The sequence below is a fragment of the Protopterus annectens genome, chromosome 8.part0, assembly GCF_019279795.1.
Source record: "Protopterus annectens isolate FY-2018-M chromosome 8.part0, PAN1.0, whole genome shotgun sequence".
Classification (NCBI taxonomy): domain Eukaryota; kingdom Metazoa; phylum Chordata; order Ceratodontiformes; family Protopteridae; genus Protopterus; species Protopterus annectens.
The window spans coordinates 1,499,867,183-1,499,895,089 of record NC_056741.1 but is presented as its reverse complement, the minus strand read 5'-3'; the positions used below and the strand labels follow the sequence as shown (position 1 = coordinate 1,499,895,089).

The 27,907-nt window shown below is 41.2% G+C and overlaps 1 protein-coding gene across 1 annotated transcript in view; it reads right to left on the bottom strand.

The window, feature by feature from the left end:
* NFRKB (nuclear factor related to kappaB binding protein) overlaps positions 1 to 27,907 on the bottom strand; it is a gene marked incomplete in the record, with an annotated part of 1,477,031 nt that overhangs the window by 1,426,788 nt on the left and 22,336 nt on the right. Inside the window, 1 exon segment of the mRNA XM_044081086.1 lies at positions 6,814 to 6,966. Within this exon segment, the coding sequence (XP_043937021.1) occupies positions 6,814 to 6,948 (135 nt within the window).

Below are 27,907 nucleotides of genomic sequence, written 5' to 3'. Positions count from 1 at the left end.
GGATGCAAAAAAGCAATTTCTAGAAAATGGAAATCAAAATCTACTCCCCAACATAAGGGGAGTTCTAGACATTGTAAAGGAAATAAAACAACTGGAAGTGGGATCTTTATTTGATTTGTGTTTCTTTCCTTTTTCTAAGCTGAATTTGTGGGAACAATACATAGGTTCATAGGTGTGTACTAGGCTAACGGCCCTGGAGGCTTTACAAGCCTAGCCCAAAAAAATTGTCCAGGCACCGTGCCAGCCAATGTTAGTTCACAGTGCCCCTATCCATTAGGGGAAATGGAATGATCCTTGGAGTGAACTTTCTGTTACCCATCCACTCGTCAAGATTTCTCTTGGATTGGGCCAGCGAGGTGCTCTGCTTGACATGAATGGGAAGCTTATTCCAGAGTATGGGCAGTCTTTGGGAGATGAACCTGTCCCTCCAGCATGTTCTGTTAATTGTGGCAATGAGGTTGTGATCTCCTGAGCTTGTGGGATGGGGGGATTGGAATTTCTTTAGGTGAAGCATTTCAAGTAGGGCTAGGTTGGACATGGCTTTGTAAGTCAAGCAGAGATCACCTCTAAGTAGACGATAAGAAACTGAGAACAGCTGACGTTTCTCGAGTCTGTCCATGTAGGAGATGTGTTTAAGGCCTAGGATCCTTTTTGTGAGGTACTTTTGTGGCCTCTCCAGCTGTTGTAGGTGTCTGGTCAGGTACATGCAAAACGGGGCATTATATTCAATGACTTGTCTAATGAGGGATAAGTAGAGAGGGATGATGACCTCTTTCTTCCTGGATGTGAAATCTTTGGTTATAAGATGTGCCATGTAAAAGGGCTTTCTGACCACAGTGGCAATGTAGGGGTCGAAGGTGAGGTGGCTGTCGACTTGGGTGCCCAGATCTCTTATGGCCCCTTCAGTGTTCAGTGGGCTCCCATCAATTTGGTAATTCATGGGAATTGAGTTTTTTTCCAAAGGGGGTGATAATGCATTTTTTAGCGTTAAGCTTCAGGCCATGGTTCTGACAACAGTCACTGGTCTCAGAGAGGCCCTTTTGTAGGATGTCTGCATCACCTGGGGAGTTGATACTGACTCCTAGCTTACAGTCATCAGTGAACTTGTCCACTCAGAGTCCTTCTGTGTTGGCCTGGACTTCTGAGAAGTAGATGCCAAACAGGAGAGGGCCCAGGACCGAGCCCTGTGGGACTCCACCCGTGACTGGTCGACAGTCTGACTTGGAATCCGCAACTTTCACTCTGTGGATCCTGTCTATGAGCCAATTTGCAACCCACCTAGTGGTGTAAGGATTGATGCCTAGTTTGGTGAATTTATCAAGGATACCAGAGTGTGAAATGGTATCAAAGGACTTGGCCAGATCGAGGTAGGCTGTATGCACTGCCTTACCCTCAACCACAGCCTTGTTGACTGCTTCGAAGAAGTCAACCAGGTTCAGCAGGCAGGATCTCCACTTGACAAAGCCAAACTATATGGGGTCAAGAGTTTGAAGATTGCCTATATCTTTGTTAAGCAGGTCCATAATGATGTGCTCCACAGCTTTGCATACCAGACTTGTTAGGCTAATGGGGTGACAGTTCCCAGGGTCTGTAGTTGCTCCTGCTTTATGGAGCGGGATGACTGTAGCAGTGCACCATTCATTAGGGATATAGTCTGAGATAAGGATGTGATTGAACAGGGCCACACAGATGTGGTGCCAGTTAGTTTTGTAGCTCATACAGGATGCAGCCAGGGATATTGTCAGGTCCCAAGGATGCTTTATTCCTGGCTTTGGACAATGCAGCTTTTACCTGTGCTGCAGAAATGGTGGGTACCAGGCTTTCTTCTGGTATTGTGATAGGGGCCTTGGGGGGGTGGAGGGGTAAAGCAGGCACTGAATCTGTCGGCCAGTATGTTGGCTATATATCTGTTGGCTCAGTATAGAAGGTGCCATTCTGCAATAACTCAGAGCAAATCTGGGTAATGCTTTTGAGGTTTTTGATATAGCTACAGAAGGCTTTGTAGTTGTTTTTGGTGTCAGCCACAATTCTCCCTTCATAGCTGGCTTTTGAGGATTTGATAAGGGATCTCAGCTTTTTGTTGAGACTGATAAGGGAGGTTTTCCAGTCTTTTGACTTCATTGTTTTCTGCAACAGTTATAGAGTTTATTGATGGGTGGGGTCCACCAGATTGGCTTCCTTTTTTTTGGAGGAGAACGTCTTAGTTCTATTTGGTACGGCAAGGTCCATGCATTTGTGTACATGCTCGTACAGTGCATTGGTCTATGATTTGGCAGTCATGCAGCTATTTTCCATTGGCATGGGTGCCAAGAAGTTAGCCACCTCTGCTTTTAGGAGCCCAAAGTCGGCTTTAGAGAAGTTTTTCAAGGTGGTCACCTTAGTAGGGGGTGTAGGGGAGATGGAGAGCTCCATGGTGGTCAGTTTGTGGTCAGATTTAACCAGGGAGGAATTGACAACAGGTGTGGAGCAATGGTTGCCCATGTTGGTGATAACCAGGTCGAGGATGTTGCTTCCTCTAGTGGGGTTCAGAATGAACTGGTCCAGAGCATTGGAATTGATAAATTACAGAAAGCATTAGGCCTGTATATTGGTACTTGAATAGTTTTCCCAGTTGATGGAAGGGTAGTTGAAGTCACCCAGTATGAGAGTATTGGGCTGGACCGTGATACATTCCAGGGTGCTTAGGAAGTTGGAATGAGAGTCTATGGCCATGTTTTGTGTTCTGTAGCAGGCTATGACTTGTATTGCTGTTTTACCCAGTGTTAGTTGTACCTGAAGTATCTCAGATGCATTCTGCTGGGCTACCAGTCTACAGGTGTGCATATCCTTTAAGAATATGGAGACACCACGACCTTTGGAGCTTCCAGACATGTTCTGGGGCTGAAAGGTATGGAATGAGTTGTAGCCTGGGAGCACAAGGGTGCTTTATGCCTCTTTAACCCAGGGATCTGTTACAGCACAGATGTCAACATTCTCCATTTTGAGGAGAGCTTCGAGCTAGTGCATCTTGAGATTTAGACTTCTAGCATTGAGCAGCACGACCCTCAGATTGTATTTGTTTGTAGCTGTTACGGTGGAATTCTGGTCTTTGGAACACTGCCTGAAAAAGGCACTATAGGGATGACAAGAGCCTTAGCCAGTACCCGGAATCCCAGGGTTGACAGATGCAGGCCGCCTCTGGCAAAACATTGAGGTCTGTCGAGGTCATCCCAGCCAGACAGATACTGGATCCTCTTAGAATGACACCAGAAACTTAGCCAATTGTTGAAGTCAATCATTTTCTGCTTGTACTGTGGTATCATTCTGGGTGACAGTAGAATACTGCTCAGGGCTAAGGCCATACCTGCCTGGGCCACATAATCCGAGAATCCCATCACATCTCTTTTCATGTAGTCCAGGGAGGTATGTCTCAGGTCATTCACACCCACGTGGACAATGACGGAGTCATATTTGTACTTGTTGTGGAGTGACCTGAGTGCATGTGTTATGTGGCAAATCCTGGCACCAGATAGATAACTGACTGTCACCTTCTCCTTGTTCAACCTAGTGAGTGGGACATCAGTGTGCCTCACAATTGAGTCTCCTATGATTAGTACATTCGGCAAAGTGTTTTGTCTTAAGGGCTTGGGTGGAGGGACACACTGTGGTGGTCAGCTATGTGTTCTGGGGCTGGTGTTGTGTTGTGGTGATAGAGTGCATTTGTCTCAGGGTCTCTGTTGTTTGGGTAAATTTTTATTGAGAGCCTCCGCGAAGGTGGGTGTATGGTTTGTGTTTCTATGTGTGAGTTGTGATGGTTGGTGTTTTGGAGGGCTGTGTGTTCTACGTAGCGAGTTGCAGGTGTTGACCTTCTCCTCTTGACCAGCTAGTCTGGTCTTGGTTGGAGCGTGCACTGCTTCCAGTCTGGTGATATAAGTGCATATCTCATAGGTATGAGTGTTGGGAGGCAAAAGGAGGGGGATGTCTCTGCACATTGGACAGTTGCCACACTGTCTCAGAATGCTGAAGTGCACCAGGTTAGCAGGAGAAGGCAGAGGAAATTCCCCTAGAATATTACCAGGAGGGGTGGTCATAACTAATAAGTACTGGTGCTGTTACTGCATAGGAACAGCTAGTGCTGACAGCACCTAAGTATGCTACAACAAATGCTACAAAAAACTGTTAAAGTGCTAGCCGATCATGCTAATTGATGTGCATGAAGTAAAAGAACATGCACGTTCTAAGGGGAAAACTGTAGAGCAGACTTTCTGGCACCAGTAATAGCTTACCTCTGCTGGGCATTGCTGCACGGTGCGCAAACATAGGCTTTTAAACCAGAAAGTTGAAAGGGATGGAAAAATGCCAAAACGGCCAATAAACTACAATTTCTGGACCAGAAACTACTCCTCTTGTGGTAGACAGGCTACCTAGTGCTTACCACCACCACTGATAAGCTAGAAGGCTTCCCTCCAGTACAGAAAGGTCTTGGGGGGGGGGGCTCAGAAATTTACAAAAGAGTCCTGGATACAGCAAATCTGTATCTGGACTAGACTAGTTATGGGAAAGTCGGGAAATAAGCTTAGAACTTTTTTTTTTTTTTTTTTTTTAGAAAAGCAGTTAGAACAGTAGCAAATACACTTTAAATGCAGTACAAGCTAGCATACTTGCGTGTGTAGCAATATTAAGGCAGATACAGTTTAAATAAATGCAGATAAATTAAAAAATGACAAAAAACAAGTGCAGAGAGCAATAAATTATGAAAATATCAAAATGGAGGCACTCCTATGTTCGCCTTCCTGTTGCTCTTGTAGTCTGCAGGACATCAAAACTGGATCCGCGGAGCTTAAACAAATGCAAACCCATGTAAACACAGGCTTTTAAACCAGAAAGTTGAAAGATGCAAACAAAACTGCCCAAACGGCCAATAAATTACAATTTCTGGGCCAGAAACCAATCCAATTGTGGTAATTAGGCTACCTAGTGCTTACCACAACCACTGATAAGCTAGAAGGCTTACCTCCCAAAAGAAAGGTCTGGGGGACTCAGAAATTTACAGAACAGTCCTAGTCTGCAGGACACCAAAACTGGATCGGCGAAGCTTAAACAAGCGCAAACTCGCGTAATGTCCAGGAGACGACAGAGGTTTAAGGGAAGGTGGGAATTAAACTAATGTAATGTCAGACTGAATGAAAATTATTAAAAAAAAAACTTCTCTATTTTATGATAATAGCAGAAAACCTTGTTTTCTTATCCATCGTTTGTTAACCCATATTACAACTTAAAATATGATGTTTTAAAAGACATGTTTAATGCACACAAAACAGAGAAGTATTTTTTCTCATGAGGATGCAACTTTTTCATCTATGACAAGTACCAGACTATTGATAGAGCAGCTGACATCTGAAATTTCACTCTCTCGATCATTGATAGTAATGCTGTAGTAATAGAAGGCTTTTAACTGCAACAATACTATTTGAGATGGTCAGTTTTAAGGGGCCAGTTCTGTCCGTATGTGTAAGAGTCAGAAAGAACCTCCGCCATCTCAAAAGAAGCACCGTCTTCAAAAGTACTCCTAAACTTATTAAAAAACAAATATAAACAAACTTTTTGTCTTGGTAAGCTACATGCACAACAGGCATAAAACTGTCCACAACAAATGATTTCAGCTTTGTGGACAGCAATCATGCAGTGCTATCACAAAGATTTTCCTACATATCTGTGATTTTGTCCAAAGAATGCTGACTGGCAGTATTTCTAAATCACTGGATTATTTTGAAATCTCCACCACTCAGAATTTGGGAGGCAATATTTGCAAGAAAATTTGATCACAAAGTTGTTTCTTAATGCATTTACAAAATGTTAACTGTCAGTTTAATAGGTGCAGAAGTATATTCTCTCCCATCTTCAGGCCTCAAGTCACATTAAGAACCATTAAGTCATTAACATAAAAACTGCAGACACATAACCTTCAAGAAGTTTTGCAAGTCAGCTCAGTATAGAAGAATGTTTGGAAACTTGCTGTTATCACCATTACTACTGAAGAGGAATAACGGTGATACCAAGTTTTCAGACCTGCAAAATGGTGTTTTCAACTATGGAGCATCTCTGGAGTAACTAATATGGGATTGCAATTTGGCGGACAGCCATCTTAACTTAGTAATGCTTGCTCCTCACTAGTCAGGTAATTACATGCTACACTCCTGACTGCCAGCAGGCCAGTGGAAATCAGCTGTCCAGAAATAAGGGTAAAACTAAAATTAAATGTGAGAAAATGTCTTCAGTTCAACAAACAAGGAATCTTTTTGCATTTAACCATACAATTAATTTGCATTCTTATGGCAGTTAGCCATTTTATAAGTACATCAACACACAAGCAGTACACCTACATGAGAAAAGCAATCAATGCAAATGTCTTAAGCCTTGTAACAAACCTGGATATGTTGTTACGAGGACAAAACCCACACTCTGTCATGTGTTAATGCTTGCATTGCATAAAATTAAAAAAAAGAATGTTTGTTGTACAAATTTCATAAGCTTTATTTTTTTTCTACAATGTAACATGCCCCTGATACTGTCACTGTACTTCCAAGGCTGCATGATATTACATGGCGAGTTCCTTTCCACATTCTCATCATGGATGGACCTGCTGCCACTAATCAAACTTGAGTCACTGGGGCCATGACCTTTATCCCTCTATACCACTGAAGCTGATTCATTTGCAATGAAAATGATTGCCTCAATGCCACTTGTCTTCTAAGCAACTTGGCCACATCTTCCCTCTCTCTAGACAGATTAATTGGTCTTCAAATGACCCCTTATTAAAATTAATAAACTCACATCTTCCAGAAGATCTTCAGGTAAGCAGATGCGTGTCCCTCCAAGCAAACATTCCTCCATGAGGCCAGGGCCGAGCTGATCTCCACTCATCACTGGCTCCAATGGATCTGTTAGCATGTGGTCGAGAGCCTCCATTTTTCACAGTTAGGCCTGCTAAAAATAAAAGAAATACAAAAAGAGAGAAAGAAATGTGAATATATTTTACAAAAATAAAAAGCACACACACAAAACAGTAGTTTGTACTGCAGAATATCACCACTAAAATTAACAATTCTGTCACAAAAAAGTCAGAGTCAGGCGACCAGCCACTGCTCTGTTGCATTCATCTGTGCAATCCAAGGAATATGTTGCATTCTGCTAACCATAAGTACAATTATATACTGTATTTTGTACTTTAAACTGTATTTTTGTTATACTGATGATTTTTTAAATCTGTTCTTGCTGATTTGTTAAACTTTTTCTCTGCTGTAGCATAGACTGGATTCAGACCTACTGAATCTGGTTCAGTTTGTTAAACTAAGCACTAAACCAGGCTATCTTTTGTTGGAGAGGGGCCTACCTGCAAGGTTGGTGGCACAGGGCTCAATTTTGAGTTTTTATTGGTTAAATTGTTTAATTCAGCGTGCTCACTGTTGCTACACAAGCCTTGCGCTTGTGTGGGTTTGTACTTGTTTTAACACAGCTCCACAAAGTTAGGCGACCAGCCACTGCTCTGCTATATTCATCTCTTTATACATAGCGCACCACAGCACAGTGTGTGTGTGTGTGTGTGTGTGTGTGTGTGTGTGTGTGTGTGTGTGTGTGTGTGTGTGTGTGTGTGTGTGTGTGTGTGTGTGTGTGTGTGAGAGAGGGGGGGTAACCATTGGCGATTATAGATGCAAAAACTTAGATAGATACATTTTATCATTGTAGCTGCCCGTGATCTGGCAGAGAAGTCCTTAAATTGCACTTAGCTGCTCAGACAGCACATCAGCTGTGCTTTTGCTCCTTAAGCAGTCCCAAAACAACCAAATCTACCATAGTCTCATACCATTTAGAGAACCCCTGCTAGTATAGACACTTTATAGTGCACCTCATTAGTACAAACCCCGCTTACTGCACCCAGTTATACCACACCCCTCCATTTTCTCTCCCCACTGTGAAAACAAGATTTAACCTAACATTATGGATGGTCAGTTTTCCTCCATTTATGCTACAAACCTGATTGACATAGGTATCCTGAGGCAGTGTAGCAACTGCCTCATGTACACTGACAACCCTCTACTCCTAAACCGCTCAAGTACGATTTGTGAGAGATGCATCTACACTAAGAATCTGGAATCCTTGCTCTCTTGTCCACAGAACAGTAACACTAAACAGGTTGTCAGCTCCCATGCTACACCTCCTTCACAAACCATGCACTCAACACATAAGAGGTACTCACCAGAAACCCACCTTAACATCAGAGACCTTCCAAACACAAACATGCTACACCTAATGCAGTACCTACAACACTCAATACACACAAAAACACAAGCATCAGTGTCTCACCATATAAGCCCCTAAGGCAAAGCACATCTGATCCAAATTTTTTAGTCATTGGTGACTCCACTGCGAGACACACAAATGGCACTCACCAGGCTGGACAAGGAGAAGGTTACGGTCAGATGTCTATTGGGTAAGATCACACATGCACTCAAGTCTCTCAACAACAAGTACATTAGGACTCTTGTCATAGTTTCATGTTGGTGTGAATGACTTGAGACGTACCTCACTGGACTGTATGAAGACAGATATGACTGAGCTCCCTGAATAGGTGTCCCAGGCGGATATGTCCCTAGCCTTGAGCAGCATTCTATCCTCACCTAGGATGATACTACAATATAAACAAACAATGACTAAGTTCAACGACTGGCTTAGTTTCTGATGTCATTCTAAATGGATCCAGTTCCTGTCAGCCTAGGATGACATGGTTGACAGACCACACTACTTTGCAAAAGATGGTCTTCACCAGTCACCTCTAGGCTTTTGGTTACTGGCTAAGGCACTTATCTCCCCTATTGTGCCTTTTTTAGGCAAGGCCTCAAGAACAAAATTTCCAACGTGCAAATATCACTCACAAATAAATTAGACGTTATGCTGCTGAACACTATGAGTTTAAATCAGAAACTGCACTCTCTGGAAGCACTGCTCTTTCTGGAAGATGTTGACGTTTGTACAGTCACAAAAACGTGGTTCAGGGCTGCAGAAAGTATCACAGCCTTGCAAGGCTACAATGCCTTCCACATTTTCAGATTGTAAAATGAACGTACGAGAACCAAAGGAGGAGGAGCATCTATCTTCAAAGATAAATACACCTCTGAACTTGTTTCACAGGAAAACTCCATGGCATTACTCCAAGTTCAACTAACTGTGGGTAAGACCCACCTTCAAGTCATTGTTAGCTATAGGCCGCCCTTCAATGAACCATGACACACACACACACTGCCTATTTGGACATGCTTGACTCAATCACATTACAAATACACACCAATCATGGGTGATTTTAACTATCCCTCCAATGACTGGAAAACCTATATCAGTACAAACATGCTTGCACAAAGTTTCCTGGACTTTATTAACACTAATGTCCTGGAACAAAATGGTATGCAACCCCACAACAGGCTCAAATATTCTCGACCTGGCCCTCACCGACATGGGTGACCACTGAACCACCAGAAGTATAGAACCCTCACTGGTTAAATCTGATCACAAATCAGTCACATATGAAGTAGCTATAAACACTTGAACCCCTCTTACGTGAAATCAGGCTAAAAAATTTCACCAAAGCTAATTATAGCCTCTTAAGGGATGGCATAAATAATTTTGAAGCTCCTGTTCCCACAGATGGCATTGACAACTATAGTAAGGTATACACAAAAATGCCCTGTTCAATCACTTATACAATTGTATTGACACTGCTGTACTGGATACGATCAAAACAAGATCCTCAAGAAAAAACAAACCTCCCTGGTGGGACATCTAGCATTAATAAGTTATACAAGAGGAAGAAGTTGCCGTCTAAGAATAAAAAAAGGGAGAGGTCACAACACTGGAAAAACACCCTCCTCTGCTTGAATAAACAAATGAGACAACTTGTAAAATCCTCTATGGGTAACTTCAAAAATAAATTGGCAACCATAGCTAAGGATAACCATAAGGCATTTGTCAGCTAAATTCGTAACCTAAAAGGTAGGACCCAGACTTGTGCTGAACTAGCTGTGGATGGCATCACACACACTGATCCTGCAAAAATAGCTAACCTATTAACTGACAGGTTTGGTGAAAATTTCACATCCCTGTCTCCTCCAAATATTACTCAAAGCATTCTCTCTACATCTCCCCCATCTTGCATCTCCCAAAGAGCAAGTCATTAATGCTCTCTCCAAGGCCAAAAAACACGTCCTTCATGGAACTGGATGGCATCCCAGGTTGCATTTTAAATGGTATAAAACATGAGTTAGCAACTCCATTAGGTACTCTCTTCAACCACAGCCTGAGTACTGGTTTTGTTCCTGCTGAATGGAAAACAGCAAACCATCATCCCCCCTCATAAAGGGGGTACAGCAACAGTCCATGTGAACTATAGGCCCATAAGCTTAACCAGCCTTATTTGTAAGGCCGTGGAACAAATAATCATGGACCTTATAATTAAGGATATAGGTGATCTCCAAACCCTTGATCAGACAGTCTGGTTTTCTCAAAGGCAGGTTATGCCTGTTAAACCTGGCGGACTTTTTTGAAAACATCATCAGAGCCATAGAGAAAGGCAAATCTGTGCATACAGCCTATCTTGACTTAACAAAGGCCTTCAACAATCCCACATTTGGACATCACTAACCACTCCCAGTTGAATATCAACCATTATGTCATCAAGTGGGTTGCTAACTGGCTCACACTCAGTCAGAGTTAGGAATTTTACCTCAACCAACAGACCTGTCACCAGTGGGGCTCCACGGGGGTCAGTGCTGGGTTTCCTATTGTTTAGAATATACTTCTCAGAAGTTCAGGCCAAAACAGAGGGGCTGTGGTTGACTAAGTTTGCTGAAGACTGCAAACTAGGTGCAATCACTGAATCCCCAAACAATGTCAATATACTTCAAGAGGGACTTGCACAAACCAACAACTGGTATCAAAGCCATGGAGTCAAATTCAGTGCTAGAAAATGCATCATCATCCCCTTCGGTAAAAACAATATCCCTGTAGACTATCATATTAATAATAATACCCTTAGTAACAGCTAAGTAGTGACAGACCTGGGAACGCAAATTGACTGTAGCCTAAACTTTGACTACCATGCATCTACTGTGGTAAAGAAAGCATTCTACATCACACACCTCATTAGCAAAGACATTGCCTCAAGAGCAAAAGAGGTCATAACTCCCCTGTACTCGACCCTCATCAGGCCAATAATGGAGTACAATGCTCCTTTTGTTACGTACCTTACCAGGCACCTGCAGCAACTTGACAGACCTTAGAGATTTCTAACCAAGAAAAAACAAGGTCTCCAGCACGTCATACATTGACAGACTGAAGTCACCATCATTGTACTCAGCGGCATACAGACTACTTAGAGGAGACTTGTGCCTGGCCTAGAGAGCAATCTCGGACCCAAACCTAATGGAAATGCTGCACATCTGCAAGTCAAATGGGAGAAGGGTCACCTGCTCCAGGGACCTGCGACAAATAGGACCTGCTGGAGAGACAGATGCATCTCTCAGAGGGTGCCATTCCTCTGGAAAAGAGTATCAATTCACATCAAATAGAGCCCCTCTATGACCCTGTTTAAGCAAAGTCTGGATGACTAGATGGGAAACCGTAAATTCCTGCCGGGGATTTCACCTATGACCCCCTTAGATATGGGCAGTCATTGCTAACTAAGATCTCAAGTTTTGGCAAGATTCTTCATATTGGGTTTTTCTAGTACTATGTTGGGTACACACTGCTAAGCTTATAAAGACCTTTGGGTCAATAGCCCAGTAACCACCTATGTGAAAAGAATGCAGTGCAGCTACCATTATGGTGAGGGTCACAACACAGCAAAACAACATTCACTGTACAGTAAACATCTGCACTGCTGCTAATTTCTGATCTCAGTCTGAGGATTTAGTAAGTTGTGGCTGTCACTAAAAGCACAATACTAAGTCCTATAATGACTCATTTTTAGTGAGACTCCAGGAAACGGCATTTGGGCAGTAAGGAAGAGAAAGAAACAACTAGTAGGTACTTTCTTGTAGAAAAGAAGACTGCACACGTACAACTGTAAAGTTTTTGCAAAGAAATGAAAATATTAATGTTACACTTTTTTATGTACCTTACTAGCTTGACTAGTAACATCTCCCTACCAGTTACAACAATGATAAAGCAGTATTTTTACAGTAACTCCTCTTGAGGGACAAAAAGTACAATGAAGAACCAGCTAATGATGTTGTACAGCTGACTGTGAAGGTATCAGTGAAAGAACAATCTCAGTGTACAGTCTTGTATTTCTATTATATTCATAGAACAATGGCAGCTGATGTAGCAAATCTGTCAGACTGTTGCAGCTAATCCTTATCCAAGCACAGCTGTAAGCACCCATGTTTAAGACCAGTGTTGCACTGCGCTTCCTGACCCTTCTCCCTCTACCTTAACCCCCCCTGAAGCTAATAGATGTACTGTGTTCCAGTTGTTCGAGAAGTTTATAGCATCAGTCCGACACCCAATTAATGAAGTAGAATTTTCTCAGATCACACTTAAACCCAACACATAATACTTGCCAAATATGGCTCCTGTTTGATCTCTCTTTTAGTTCTCCTCCTTAACTGACCAATATGTCCTGAACCCCCTCAAATATATATTCCACCTAAATCCACTCCTCCCACATACAACACCCCACATTCCACAGCTTTTCCCCATAACACACTCCCACCTGCCTCCTTTTATTATTCTAGGTGGTTTTCTTTGTAGCTTACTAGCCACATGCTCTTCATATCGATCACTGCTGAGTAGCCTTTGCTACGTGATGTTACATCCTGCCAAGGATACAACAGTCGGCAAGCTTCCAAAGCTTCAGGGCACCTTCTGTGTGCCCAAACTGTCAAGCAACTTGAGCTGACTAAAAGACCAGTTTGGGCACAAAGCCCTTCAGAACTTCACTGCTGCCAAACAGCACGCTCCTCTGAGGTTTCTGAGGCTTGATGGTCTGCTCATGCTTTCTTTAGCTGAGCAGATAATTTTCCTTTGGGGAGGGGGACTTCCATTTTCTTATTTTTCTACTGATGTTTTATTGACTTCTTCTTCAGCTAACTTATTTTAAAGCTAGGAGTGTTGTTTCTTAAATGACTATTGTAAAAGAGCCATTGTTGTTTCTGTCAGTTTAAAAGTGGTGTCCTCTAACTGAAAATATTTTCTGTGGAGAAATTGTGTTTATTTTAACATTGTGGGGCTGCCATAGTGTTTGAAAATGTTTTTTACTGTGTTTTTTTTTCCTGTCAAAAAGACTTTTTGCAAACTGGTACTTTTCCTGGCTTTCCCCAAGATAGAGGCACCATTTTGGCTTGACTATGGTGCACAAAGTCAGTCCCATGATCAGTCTTTTTCTTTTTGTGGCTGGAAGAAAGTTATACAAAAAGCCTTTACCACCACAGCAGACTAACAATCTGCTTCAGCCGCAGATGAGTGACACAACTGTGGCCATTTGTTGTACCTCAGATTACTCATCTTTTACCCCAGATCCATCTGGTATAGCAGCTATAGCCACTATGGACCGGATATTAGCCATGTCCTTTGCAACTGCTGGGGTCCCCTTGATTGGCAAGGGAGAGTCACTCTTGTCAGTCCTGGGAGAGGGAACAGGGAAGGTTCCCCTGTTGTGTAAGAATGCTGTGTCCATCCTTGGGGAAGCAGCTGCCATTAGTAACACAGCTGGCCCTATCTTCCCTGTCAAAAAAACAAGCATTAATCTACTCTTCCTCAAATGTCTTTGAATGGGAGTAGTTTACTGGGACTGGCTCAGGGTTTGATTCAAGCTGCTGATCCTTCTTTTAGAGTGCTTTCTGGTAAAAGAAAGATAGTCTCCTACTTTCCTAAAGAGATTCAAGATTTTGAATCTGAACAAAAAGATGCAGAGATGGCTTGAGGGTTTTGTCCTCAGATTCAGACTCAGAGGAGAGTTCACTTTCCGATTCTCCCTGGGAAGGATTCTCTTTCTCTAAGACTACTAGTAGAATGTTCCAGTGCTTTCAGTAGGAAAACACAGAGGTTTCTCAGTGCCTCAAAAAAACACTACAAATTGTTACAGAAGGATTTTCCGGAATCTACACCCATTTCTCCTGTTCTGTCTGCTCTAGAGGATGTGTGCGTGTCTTGCTGCCTACAATTTTCCCGATGTCAGCCAGCTGTTCCCAAAAAGGAAGAAAGTTCCTCAGACTTAAATTTTTATACTGTATTCCCAAACCTAACCCAGAAGTTATAACCTTAGTTGACTTCTCGGCTGTTAAGCACTTAGTTAATTAAAATCTTACTCTTTCTAATAAGGATGGTAAAAATTATTGATAGGTATGAGAAAAGTCTGTACTTCTCCAACTTTGAATTACAGAATTTAAAATTGTCAAGCTCCTAGGTTGCATTTTATTCTGACATATTGTGAAAGTATGACAAATGTTATATTTTCAGTTTCTTCTTGTGAAGAAACATCTGCTTGAAATAACAGTTTCTTCTACTGCACAGGTCACTACTCATTGTTTGCAGTGTGTGGAGGACTCAGTTGGTAATTCTTCAGGACTACAGCCGATATGGTTTTAAGGAGGTCTGCTTGTCTGTATTCTCAGAACCTTCCAGATGATGTTAAAAAAGTGAGATTTTAAATTCTTCCTTGGATAGAGATTTAGTGTTTGTCCCCTCAGTTGTGGAGGTAATCAAAACGTGTGATGAATTGGGAAAGATGATGAGAAGATAATACAAAACTTCCATTTTCTCAATTTTTGTTATATGGAAACTAAGATACAAGTGGAGGAGAAGCTGTGGATAGCAATTAAAAAAGAACTGAAGAATGTTATCTGGGAAGTGAAAACAGCAATTGTTAAGTAGGATAAACTGATTCTACCAACAGAACAAGGTGGACTAGGATCACCTAATTTGAGGGAGTATTTTAGAGCGACACAGTTAAGGCTCTTATACAAAGCACAAGCAGATAACTATAAAAGTGGAAAGGAATGATGCTGACAGAGGGAGGAAGCTCAAGAAATAAGGCAAGATTGGGATTTTGGATGCAAACTCTTAAGTAGAACAACCAAAATTATACAAGAGTATTATATTCATAAAAATAGCAGGGAGTATTTTAAGAACCAAACCAGTGCGAAAATGGAGAAAAGAGATTTTACAGATAGGGATGATGACTGTGGTACTAAATGAAAGACCAGCACTGGTAGAGTTTTAATACAATCTAGAACAGAAGCTGCTTTTAAAAAAGGAAGAATTAGTAAAGCTTAAAAAACACTGCATGATAATTATAAGAATCAATCAGACGAGCATAGAAAGGATTGGGAAGAGAGACTGGATAAGCAATTCACAAAGAGACAATGGGGGGTCGGTTATATGTATATCTCCCAAATATGCAACAAAGTCTAGAAGATTTAGGATTTTTGCCTGGACGTGTTTATATAAGCATTTTTATACTCCAAAGAATTTTTCCTCTGGTGGATAGCAAATGTTGGAGCTGTGATGCGCAATAACAATGCAGCTGGGAACACATTTTTTGGGAGTGTGATGAGGTGGCAGATTTTCAGAATTCCCTGCAGACCACTCTGGCAGAGATGCTGGGTAAGTGGATTGGACTGACTTGGGAGATGATTTTTTTTTTAGTTATGCTACAGAATCGAAACTGCCTATACATAATAAAGCCTTGCTGAGTCTAATTATAGTGGCTGCCAAAAAAACAATTACTAGAAAATTGAAATCAAAGTCTAGACCAACTTTACTAGAAGTAGTGAATATAGTAAGAGAGATAAAACAACTGGAATTGGGATCTTTAGAAAAGGGAAGGAGCAAACTACATAGAAAAATGGGAATTGTGGGAACAATATATGCAGAGCAGGAATGAGGTTTAAGAGGCAGGATTTGAATGAGCCATACAATGCTTAACTGATGTATAATGTTTGAAACTACAGTTGTTTTAATGGTGTCTGTGATGTAAACTGCTTGCAACTAAAGTGGTATAATTTTCTATGTTTTTCCTTTCTGTAAATGTAAGATTAAATTTTCACATATGACAAAGGCAATGAAGATGTTTGGCAGAAAAAAAAAAAAAGGGAACGCTGACACAGGGAATCGCTTAAGATTTTTCAACCATCCTTTTCTAAATTGTCCAAGAGATTATCTTTATCCTCATCCAATTACGACAAAAGAGGAAAAAAAAAAACCAATACACAATCTCAACAGAATTCACGTCAACAGATACTTAAGATGAAGTGGCAAGGAGATTCCAAAAAGAAGTCTCAAACCTCCCAAAACTAAGGACATGCCAACAAGTGTGAATGACTACTCAAGAGACCTTGCAATCCCCTGCCACCCTGGCCTTTTTCTCTCCCAGGAAGTCTGAATCTCTATTGCTTTCTTTGAAAACAGACTGTTTCAGACAAATGTGTTCTGAAAATTATTCATCACGGTTACAGACGGCAGTGGGAGGAAATTCCATCTTTCTGGGTGGGGGGGGGGGGTCGATCGTTCCTCCTTCAGATTAGAGTGATTGAATCAGTTCTTAGTCCCAAAGGGGAAAAAATGCTTGGGGACGAGTTATGGATCTTTCTTTCCTACACCTGTTTGTGATAGTGCCCAAATTCAAAATGTCGTCACTTCACCACCTGTTGCCCATTCTTCTTCTTTCAAGTCTCCTGGCAACATTAGATTTAAAAGATGCTTATCACCACATTCCTATTCTTTCAGACTTTAAGCATTTAAGGTTGTGTGTGTCTGGATCACATTACCAGATCTCTGCCTTACCCTCTGGACTATCCATTACACCAACTGTGTTCAAAGTGTCTAGCTCCAGTTAAAACTCATTGCAGGCTATAGGGTATACCCATTTTTCTGTATTTAAACAACTTCCTTATCTTTGCAGAGTCTTTTCAAAGTGTCAGGAATTTCTCTCTAGCTTAGGTGACAGATCTATTGCACAAGCTGGGATTCCAGGAGAACATTCAAAATTCTTTCTTGGTTCCTTCACACAGGCTTGTGTTCCTGGGATGTCAACTAGACACCAGTTCAAAGAGCTTTTTTTCCACAGGAAAAAAATAAATCTTTATTTAGATCTATTTCTAAGGTTTTCCACTCAGGCTTTGGTCACTGCAAGGGAATACCTCAGGTTATTGGGTCTCATAGCATCTCAGATTCTCATGATACTCCTGGCAAGACTCTACATGACAAAGAGACAGTGGAATCTGAAATCTCTTTTGTCCCAGCATCAAGACCCCTTTATCTTTTCAGATCCCAGTACTGGGTTTGATAAGACGACAAATCACTTGGTGGAGACAACAAATATCCTTAAATCAAGGTCTCTCCTTTTCCCTCAATACTCCAAACATGGCTTGGGGTGCAGTTTCAGGATACACAAAAGTGCAGGGGGGGGGGGGTTTGCGACACCAAGGATAGATGCAAGCACATAAATATCAAGGAGATGCTTGCCAGAACAAGGCACTTTGTTCTCTGAACCATCTTTGGTCCCAGGGACCTCAAAGTGGTTACAGACAATACCGCAGTGATGTGGTACATTAGCAAGCAAAGGGGAATCGGACTGTATCCCCTTTGCAGACTAGCCATGTTAGCTTGGGATATAGCTTCATAGCACAATCTCACTCTACAGGCATCCTACATTCTGTCAGAGCAAAACTGTGTGGCAGACAAACTCAGCAGTACCAAGGCAGATCCTTACAAATGGAAACTAGATTTGAGGGTCTTCCAAGACTTGATCCATCTGCAGGGAGTTCAAGTAGACCTCTTTGTCTCATCTGTGAACAAACACCTAGCAAAATTCTATTCTAGGACTCCATGCAGGAAGGCCTAGAAGACATAGGACTTCTTTTCTTTGGATAGGAATGTTTCTGTATGCCTTTCCACTGATATCCAGGGTACTTCTACAGATACAGATACAGAAGGAATCACCCGAGATCATTGCGGTGGCTCCCTTCTGGCCCAGGCAACAGTGGTTCTCCCCCCTTTTTGAAATTTTCACAAGCTCCTCACAGACTGGATTTCTGCACACAAGAACAGGGGTGTCTGACACAGCTGAACATCAATCAACTTAAACTGACTGCCTGGATGATAGGGTCTCAATTCCTGTTAGGCACTTGTTTTCTGAGGACGTGCAGCAGGTACTAATGGAGGCAAGAAAGCCTGCTTCTAGAAAATCATATACTAGCAAATGGAAAAGGTTTTCTAGACGATTCCAACAACATTACCAGCACCCATTCAGGGCTAACTGCTCTCTAGTTTTACATCTGTGTGATAGACTAATAAGAAAGGCCATAGGATAGTAAATCAAAGTTCCTTTATTGGCCATTTTAGCATGTTTGTCCATGTATCCTTCTCTTTCAAGGCCGTTGCACATCAAAATGCTCTTGAAAAGGGTTTTGCATAACAGGCCTCTAAGTAAAGTGGTGCCCCCTCCTCGAGATCTTAATTTTGTGTTACAGAAACTAACACTTGCTCCATTTGAACCAGCTAATTTGACTGATTAGAGGTTCTTAACAAGGAAAACAGTTTTAATGATTGCTCTGACCTTTGCAAACAAGGCATCACTGTTGCAAGCTCTTGTAGTGAGTCAACCCTACCTTATTGTCCGCAAAGACAGGATTTCATTGAGAACTAATCCTGCTTTTATGCCTGAATTGGTATCAGAGTTTGTTGTAAGCCAAACTGTACATCTCCACATTTTCTTTCCTGAACCTAAAAATGAAGGAGAATGGATTCTCCATAACTTGGATGTCCCCTCAGGTACTATCTTGACAGAATTAAATCTTTCAGATCGTTGACTCAAGTGTTCATTGCTTCTGAAGGTTAAAAAAAGGGGGGACAACTGGTGTCAAAACAGACTTCTTCCAAATGGTTGTCAAAGGTTATTACCTTTTGTTAAGCTAACAAAGACAAACCTATTCCAGGTAGGCTCAAGCCCACTTTAAAAAGGACCTTGGCTTCTTCTTTGGCTTTTTGGAAAGAGATGGATTCTAGAAATATTCTAAAAGCTGTTACTTGGTCCTTTGTACATACTTTACACTACAAGCTGGATTCCTTCTTTAGGTCTAGATCTTGCTTTGCTAGGACACCTTCCACCTCCCAAATATAGCTAGCTAATCTGCTCATATAGCTAAAGCTACTGCAGCAGTGATCAATATGAAAAACATAATACAGTTGGTGTTAAGCTGAACTTACCATAACAGTAGATGTTCAAATGATCACTGCTGCAGCAGCTGCTCCCTCTCTCCACCCCCTTGTTTTTTGGTGCATTTTTTATGCCAGGGTGTGGACATGTATTTTTTTAGTCATAGCCTTGTCCCTTCAGGGCTCTGCCTTCCTCTCTCTGCTGCAGGCAGGAAAGCTTTGAAGGGCTTTGTGCCCAAACTTGTCTTTTAGTCAGCTCAACTCAAGCTGCTTGACAGTATGGGCATGTGGAAGGTGACCTGAAGCTTTGGAAGCTGGCCAGCTGTTATATCCTTGACAGGCTATAACTCCATATGGCTAACGTTAGTGCAGCAGTGATCATATGGACATCTACCATTATGGTAAGTTCAACTTGCACATCTGTACTATTTCCTTAGTATTTGAACCTTTCAAAAAGGTTTAGGGATAGAAGTCCAAGAGCGGCCTCACTAAGGCACTGAAGAACAGCAGATCAGCTAGACATCCATTGAGTTTACACAGTTTGAAGCACAACTTAATATTCCACTGGCTTGTCACACTCTTGACAGCATCCTTTGTGGCTCACAATATTCCAGAAGTGATCAATACCCAAAGGTCTTTTATCGGACCTGTGTCCAAATCAGATCATATACCCCCACCCCAGAAATGCTGCTTCCAAAGTGTATTGTTTTACTCTTGCTGGCACTAAGTCTCTGTACATTTCCCCATTCTTCTTACGTTTCCTTTCTTTGCTCCACACTACCACCCCCAACCACCCACACATACAGTCTATAGCATTGCTTCCCTCTTTAGTGCCATCTGTGACTAGATTTACCCTGCAATCAAAGTGATATTTAGTAAACTGACTATTGCATTCCTCCACTGCTCACCTTCCCTCCTCTCAGACAATCCTCCCCTTCACTTTACATTCACACTTTGGCACTGTACAGTATTTGTCAAGCAGGTAGGTGACTGGTCTAATGTCCACTTTCAGCCACAACCCAACACTTAGTAAAATACTCCACTCGTATCACAGCCAGCAACCAACTAAACTACACAGTCACAGTCACTCCAAATACACACATCTAACCTACACACCTCACACCACCTCCCAAACAATGAATTTAGTCAAGCAGACTGTAATATACTCGCATACTAGTCACAGTCTAGCAAACCCAATTCATCAAATGCAAGAAGCGGAGAAGAAATAGGACCCCTCCCTCACAACAGTCATACTAAATCCCATTCTTGACATTCATTAAATCTGGCTTCTCTGGTCTGTAACTGATGTTATTTGAGATGACAACAATCTGCCCGACAGAATGTGTGTGTATGTATATATAAATATATATATTATATGCACATATACAAACCCATACCTCCCCAGACAGACAGACAGGCAAGCACAAACAGGCAAAGACACCCCAAAAACTAAACACATTTTCAACTGACCACCCCTTTTTGACTTACAGCAAACACACAAAATAACTTTTCAAAAAGTAAGTTTATCCCTCCAAATAGTTGCAAATCCCCAAAACCAATGTATGCATCCACAGGCATCATCTATTTTAATATTAAGGTTATTCATGATAAAATTAATATTAGAGCTTGTATTCTCACATGCACAACACCCACAACACCAATCAAGCAAAACAGTAAAGATTATCTCTAAAACTGGGAGCGTTATACAGAAATAAGCAACTTCTCACCAAAGCAGCAAAGATTTCAATAGCAAAGTCCCACCTTATCTCCACCCGACTTTATGGCTCTCCAATATATACCAACCTAAGGCAATGTGATCTAAACAAGCTAGAGACCTGCTACAACAAAATCGCCAAATTCGCCACAGGGGCATCCTACCGTAGTCACCACTGTCTCTCACTTGCTGAACTGGGCTGGCTTGAACTCCCTCACCTCCTTCAATGGTATTAACTCGCACTCGCCCACAAACTAGTAAACCATCCACTAAATGTCCCATCCCTCCAGAATCTACTCCAACCCTATTGCACCACCAGACCACTAAGATCCAGGAACAAAAATCACTTGCAGATCACTAAAGCCAATAACTCTGCTGGTGAAGCACTATTCTCTTGCACCATAGCCAAATTATGGAACTCCCTCCCACCCACAATTACCTCCGTACCATCATGCACCCACTTCAAAACTTTACTAAAAGTGCACCTAAAAACATGCTGGCTATGCCCTTGCAACTCCCACTCTAAAATCACCCACCACCTTCCTTTCCACTCCACTAACTACCTTGATTATAGCAAGCTCAGATGTTCATAAGCCTAGTACTTATTATACAGCAGGAACTTCTTATTGTAACATTTGTTAATGTCTGTTATGTACTTCACAGATAAAGATTCTAGTTGTCTACTGATGTACTATGTTCTTCATCTGTAAATATGTTGTAAGTAATTGCTATGTTATGTTGTTAATCGCTATGTAATCCAATGTAACTACTGTATGTTTATTTTAACTGTGGAGCTTTTCTCCCTGGGCCTCCGCTGAAAATGGACCTACGTCCAGTCGGACACTCCCGGTCAACAAATGTAAATAAATAAATAAATCTCCTTACCTAAGCCTAATGCTAACCCACTAAAAATTGCACATACATACTACCTACTGTAACAGTCTTGTACATTTTCACAACTACCACCTTTTCGGTCAAACTTTCATTTTATTGCACACTCATACTACTAACGTATATAAACCTTGCAATCCATCCATCCTCAACCCCTTTTCCTATTTTGCACATGGGGTCAGGGTGTCACTTCAGCAGTGACAATCATCTTGAGCCAAGGTTTTAAACCACCGGTTGGCTAGGCCTGACACAAACTAGTTATGTCGTGGGAATAAACCTTGCAATTATTAAAAAAAAAAAAAAAAAAAAAAATTCACTTATTTGTGCTTTCATACCGTTTGCATTTTAACAAGCTTGTCGACCAAATTTATTTTCAGCTCAACTGCAACCATACACACATACAGAATAAATGCAAATATGGGGAGTAAAACCTAATGCATGTCCAGAAGATAAAGTTTATAGGAATGGTGCAGTATGTTGCAAAGTTATTATTATACACATCTGAGGTATCTAACCATTACTCTACTGAAACAAGATATTGCCTATGAATGGAGCTACACAAGAAAATCATTTTGAAATGCTCATGAAAATCTTTATAGATGCACCAGCAACAAAGTAAGCATGACACTTGTGCTACAGAGGACGGTTAAGAAAGACATAGAAGCTGTGATCCTACAAGACAGCAGACCAGTGCATACAAATCAAACGCATTTAATGCACAAGAGAAGCTCGGAAAATTAACTGTTGTGTACAGATGTAAGAATTTCCATGATTTATGTCTCTAGCAAAAAGTTCAGAAGAAAACGGTACAAATCATTCCAAAGCTTACTCAAAAGCCTCTATATGTCAGCTACTGGACTGCAGAGGATGTTACTCAATCTGCAGAAGTACAGTTTAAAACTCAACTATTGTGCAAGCCAAGCAAGGAATTACATATATGATACACTATGTAAAGCATATTTACTACAAAAGAATAGAAGTTTGAGAAGTACTAAAACTTCTTTGGGTTACACAGTTATAAAAAACACACTCCTTAGAGTTGACCTAGTAGTCAGAGACTTAGGGGCACACACACACAGAGTAAACTATCCTTTGACAGTCATGTATGTGTCTACAGTAGTGAGGAAATCATTCTATGTTGCGCAACTTATAAACAATGGTATGGCATCTAGATCCAAGGAAGTCATTGTCCCACTGTATTCGTCATTCATCAAACCTATCAGAGTACAATGCCCTCTTTGGTATGTACATAACCAGGCACATCCAATAACTGGAACGACTTCAGAGATTCCCCATTAAAAGAATGCAGGGCATAAGTAAAATGTCCTATGAAGACCACCTCAAGGCACTATTCTTGTATTCTGTCTCCTATGGGCTGTTGAGGGGAGATCTATGCTTGGTATATAGAGCATTGTCAAACCCCACTCTGATGGATCTCCTGCATATCCACAAAACAAACAGCACCAGAATGACCAATTCAAAAGACTTAAACCTTGCCTGTGATATAAATAGAACCTGCTGGAGACACAGGTATCCGGTATGTATCTCAGAGACTATCCCGTCTCTATAACAGGCTCCCTATCCATGTGAAGCAGAGTTCTTCCCTAACCCAGTGTAACTTGGACTATTGAATGGGGAACAGGAAATTCATCCCTGGCTTGGTACCCATGTTTCTAATGGACAGAAGCAACCTGTAATTGGTTCATTTCCAAGGCCCCTCCTTGTAAATGTTTCATCTCTCAAGCCTCTGCTTACACCTATCAAGGGTATCAGAACTTGTCAGAGATATGGGATGCTTGGTTGGTCTTAAAAAGGCCCCTTGTGGTCGTTAGCCTAGTAAACACCTACGAACCTATGAAAAAGAAAAAAATTCAAACAAAGAGGACACTGACTTAGAAATGTAATTAATGAAATGTTACAATAAAATATTGACGAAACAAAAATCATTACTAATAAAAAATACAGTCTTAAATTTTCTTTCATGAATGAAGTTGTGTACAGGGATGTTGAAAGTTTTCAAAATAATAGTGTCCAGCTGAGAAAACAAATGCTTAACAGGATAAAAATCACTCGGGTAAGGTCTGTATCTAAATAACTTGATAAAAGAATGAGATGGGATGTTCCCATCAACAATTCCTGCTGAATTGCCCCGTGCAATAACATGACTACAGCAACCATGAGGATGAGGAGTTACGCTTACCTTTAGACACTGCTGCCTTTGCATAAGATTAAACATGTCCTTGTAATTCCAGCCATTCTAACACTCAGCTTAGTTGATTTGTGTTTTACTTTTGCTTTTTCATCATCACATTCATTTAAGAAGGTGTACAATGTTAAGTTTACACTCCCAATGGTCTGGTGACCCACACTTCTACCCTCCTACTCCCCTCCAGCCCACAAGGTTAGCAATCTATAGACATACCCACAGTCTGCATTATGCAAACACCCATTCAAAGCTAAACTGCCACATTTTACCTGCACTTCATGCTACTCATTACAACAGCCTACACATCCCCATTGATACTGCACAAATACACACATCTAAAAATATTAGAAACCCGGCACAGAAGATAGCACTGTTGCCTCACAACAACAGGTTCTCCTGTTTGATTCAGAGCTGGGGTGCCTTTTGTGTGGAGTCTGCATGTCCTCCCTGTGCTCGTGTGGGTTTCTTCTGCGTGCTCTGGTTTCCAACCACATTTCAAAGACATACAGTACTTGGCTTGGACACTCTAAATTGGTCATAAGGTATGTGTGTGTGTGTGTGTGTGTGTGCGCAAGAGTGACTGACATGGAAGAGGGGCCAGGCAAGGCTAGCCACCCAGCGGTGTGAACCTTGGCTCTAGATGATTGTCACTGTTAAAGTGACACCCTGACCCCCTATGCAAAAAATGGGAAAAAGGGTTGTGGGTGGATACAACTCTTAAAACAACTAACTTAACAACAGTCTACAATACAAACACAAGTCTCATACAATACCTAGCCTGGTCAAGACTTGCTCATAGATACTTCCAATAAAAAAAAAATGTTACCAACAGTGTCCCACAGGGCTCAGTGTTGGGACCCCTCTTGCTTGGTATATACTTCTCTGAAGTGAAGGCCAATGTTGAGGGCCTCTGGCTCACAACGTTTGCTGATGGCTTTAAGCTGGGAGCAATCACTGAATCCTCAAATGATGCTAACAACCTACAAACAGGCCTAAAAATTACAAACGACTGATACCAAAACCATGGTCTGAGAATAAATGCTAAACAAATGCATAACCATACCCTTCTGTAAATCAGATATCCCTGCAAATTATAATACTGATAACACACCCCTAAAAGTAGCCCACTGGTGAGGGACCTAGGAACACAGAGACAGTAACTAAATCTTGACCACCAGGTAGCTACAGTAATGAGGAAATCTTTCTGTGTGGCTCAACTTACAACTAAAGACAGGGCATCAAGATCAAAGAAACCATAATGCCACTGTACTCAGCCCTCATAAGGGCCACAATTGTGTACAATGCTCTCTTCTGCATGTACCTAACCAAACACTTACACTTATCACAGTGGCCCCAGAGGTTTCTCACTAAAAAAATACACAGCATAACCAACACGTCTTCTGCAGATGGACTAAAGGCCCTATGCCTTTAGTCCATCTCCTATCATTTATTGAGAAGGGACTTATGCCTGACCTACACGGTAGTCTCTGATCCAACCCTGATGAAAATGTTACATACTTGCAAGAAAAATTATACAAGGGTCAGACATTCCACAGACGTAAACCTTATTTGCGACTCTAATAGAACTTGCTAGAGAGAGACAGATTTGTATCCCAAACGCTACCTTGTCTATGGAATAAACTTCCCATCTTTGTAAAACAAAGTCCATTCCTTACTCTCTTCAAAAAGGAATTTGAAGAAATGGATGGGGAATCATAAATTCACTCCTGGGGTACTGCCCATGTCCCTTATGGACACAGGTAGTCTGTAAAATGACTCAAGGCTCCAACACCCAAAGACGCACTACCCTGATACTAGCCCATCCCATATCTGGGGAATAAATATATAACACTGTCATGTCCTGCGTATTACTGGCTAGGCTTGCAAAGGCTCTTGTGCCATTAGCCTAGTAATCACCTATGACTGCTCTAGATGGTATTCTTTCAGTTTTATGTTGAAGATAAAGAGTTTGTGATCTTCTTTGTGGAGAGATGATTCCATGTGTAAAGAAATTACTGACATTTGAGCTAGTATGTCTGACTCAAGTTTTTGTACACAATGTCAAATTAACCTGTGTATTATATGCCAACATGACTAGCTAGGATATTGTAAATAATTTCTTACATGTTTATTTATAACCTGTTTGCACATAATATTTTTAAATTTAAGTTTTAAAGACTTGAACAGTGTTCCTTTACATTTTTAACTGTGCATATTTGTGAAGAAGAGTCTAACTGCAGACTGTCTGAGAATCAGCTGATCTACACATGATGTCATCGGAATGTTGGCAGTTGCTGTGTGTTACTGTTAGAGACTGAAAAACAGGAAGGAACTTTAGTAAACAGCTGTTGGTTGATTTTCAAAATACGAAATGAAAATTAGAACTGGAATAGTTGTGGCAGTTAAGCTAGTCTATAAAAGAGCCTGCTGAAGACAGGTGAAGTCAGTTGTTGTCAGTTAACAGCCAGTTACAGTTGTCAGCCGTGCTGTGCGGTGGATACCCAAAAGGACTCCTCAAGAACTGTGAGCCTGCCTTTGCTCTGTTGTAATAATTTAGTTTAGATCAGGGACAGTGTTCATTAGTCAGATAGGAAAATTAAGTTTTTTTCTAAATGTTGGATTTCTATCCTTCAGTATTGATCTCATTTTCCTGGTGACTGAGTTCTGTTTGTTTATTGGAAATATTTATATTTTTTAATCATTTGCTCATTATTAAACATTTTTATTAACTTACATTGTGGCTGGTCAATCAGGGTTTGCTTTAGTGATGTGACAGTGTTTATACCTGCTTTAATAACTTCCCAGGTCATTCCAAAAGCCTGGCTGCTTTAGGTCATTTGCTATCATTTGTTTCAATATCTAATTTCCATAACTGGACACCCCTTTAAAAGGGCATGAAGGCTCTGTGATTGGTGGGTTACTGTATTATTTAGGAAAGGGGCACAGCTGGAAATCTGTGTCAGGCTTTCCCAGACGTGTTTGGATGTGTGAGATTTAATTTAAGTGTGAGTGTATCAGAGGACTTAAACTGGGATACATTGTTCTGAAGTGTGTAAAAAGGAGTTATATTTGGGGTGAATGGAAGTAAACAGTCCAGTCCCAGGTTATTGAGCATGTTCCTGCTGTGCTCTTAAGAGGAAAACTGCAAAATGTTACTCCCGTTTAAGTGACTGTCTCCTATTGGAATCAGTAGTAAGGACTGACGCTCTTTAGTTACCAACCCAGGATAGTGGGGAACATCACATTATTGTTGGTGATCCAGTGGGGTACTGACCTTGACGTCACACCATGTCTTTGAAACAAGTCTATTAATTGCTTTTTTGCCTGTTCATGATCCAAATGTCCTACCAAGTTTGGCGTGATTATGTAGAGTCCCTAACTGAAAGTGCATTCCTTGGGGGAGGACATTGTCTGAGTATTACAGTTTTGCATATTAGGGTGCCAATGGCTTACAGATAGAACATGGCAACTATAATACAACTGGACAGGTGAAATCCTTGGCTACAGTCAGGGTGTCCTACAGGGCTCTATACTAGGCCCTTACTTGTTCAGATTGTATCTTTCAATCCTAACTTTTCCATCCAAGGTGTTCTACAGCCTACAGTGCAATGAAAAAGTATTTGTCCCCTTCCTGATTTCTTATTTATTTGCACGTTTGTCATACTTAAATGTTTCAGATCAAACAAATTTAAATATTATTAGACAAAGATAACCCAAGTAAACACAAAATGCAGTTTTTAAGGGATGCTTTTATTTTTTAAGGAAAAAAAACTATCCAAACTTACATGGCCCCATGTGAAAAAGTAATTGCCCCCCTTGTTAAATCATGAAGTAACTGTGGTTAATCACATTTTTAGGAAAGCGGAGTTCAACTTCACTAGCCACACCCAGGCCCAATTACTGCCAGACCT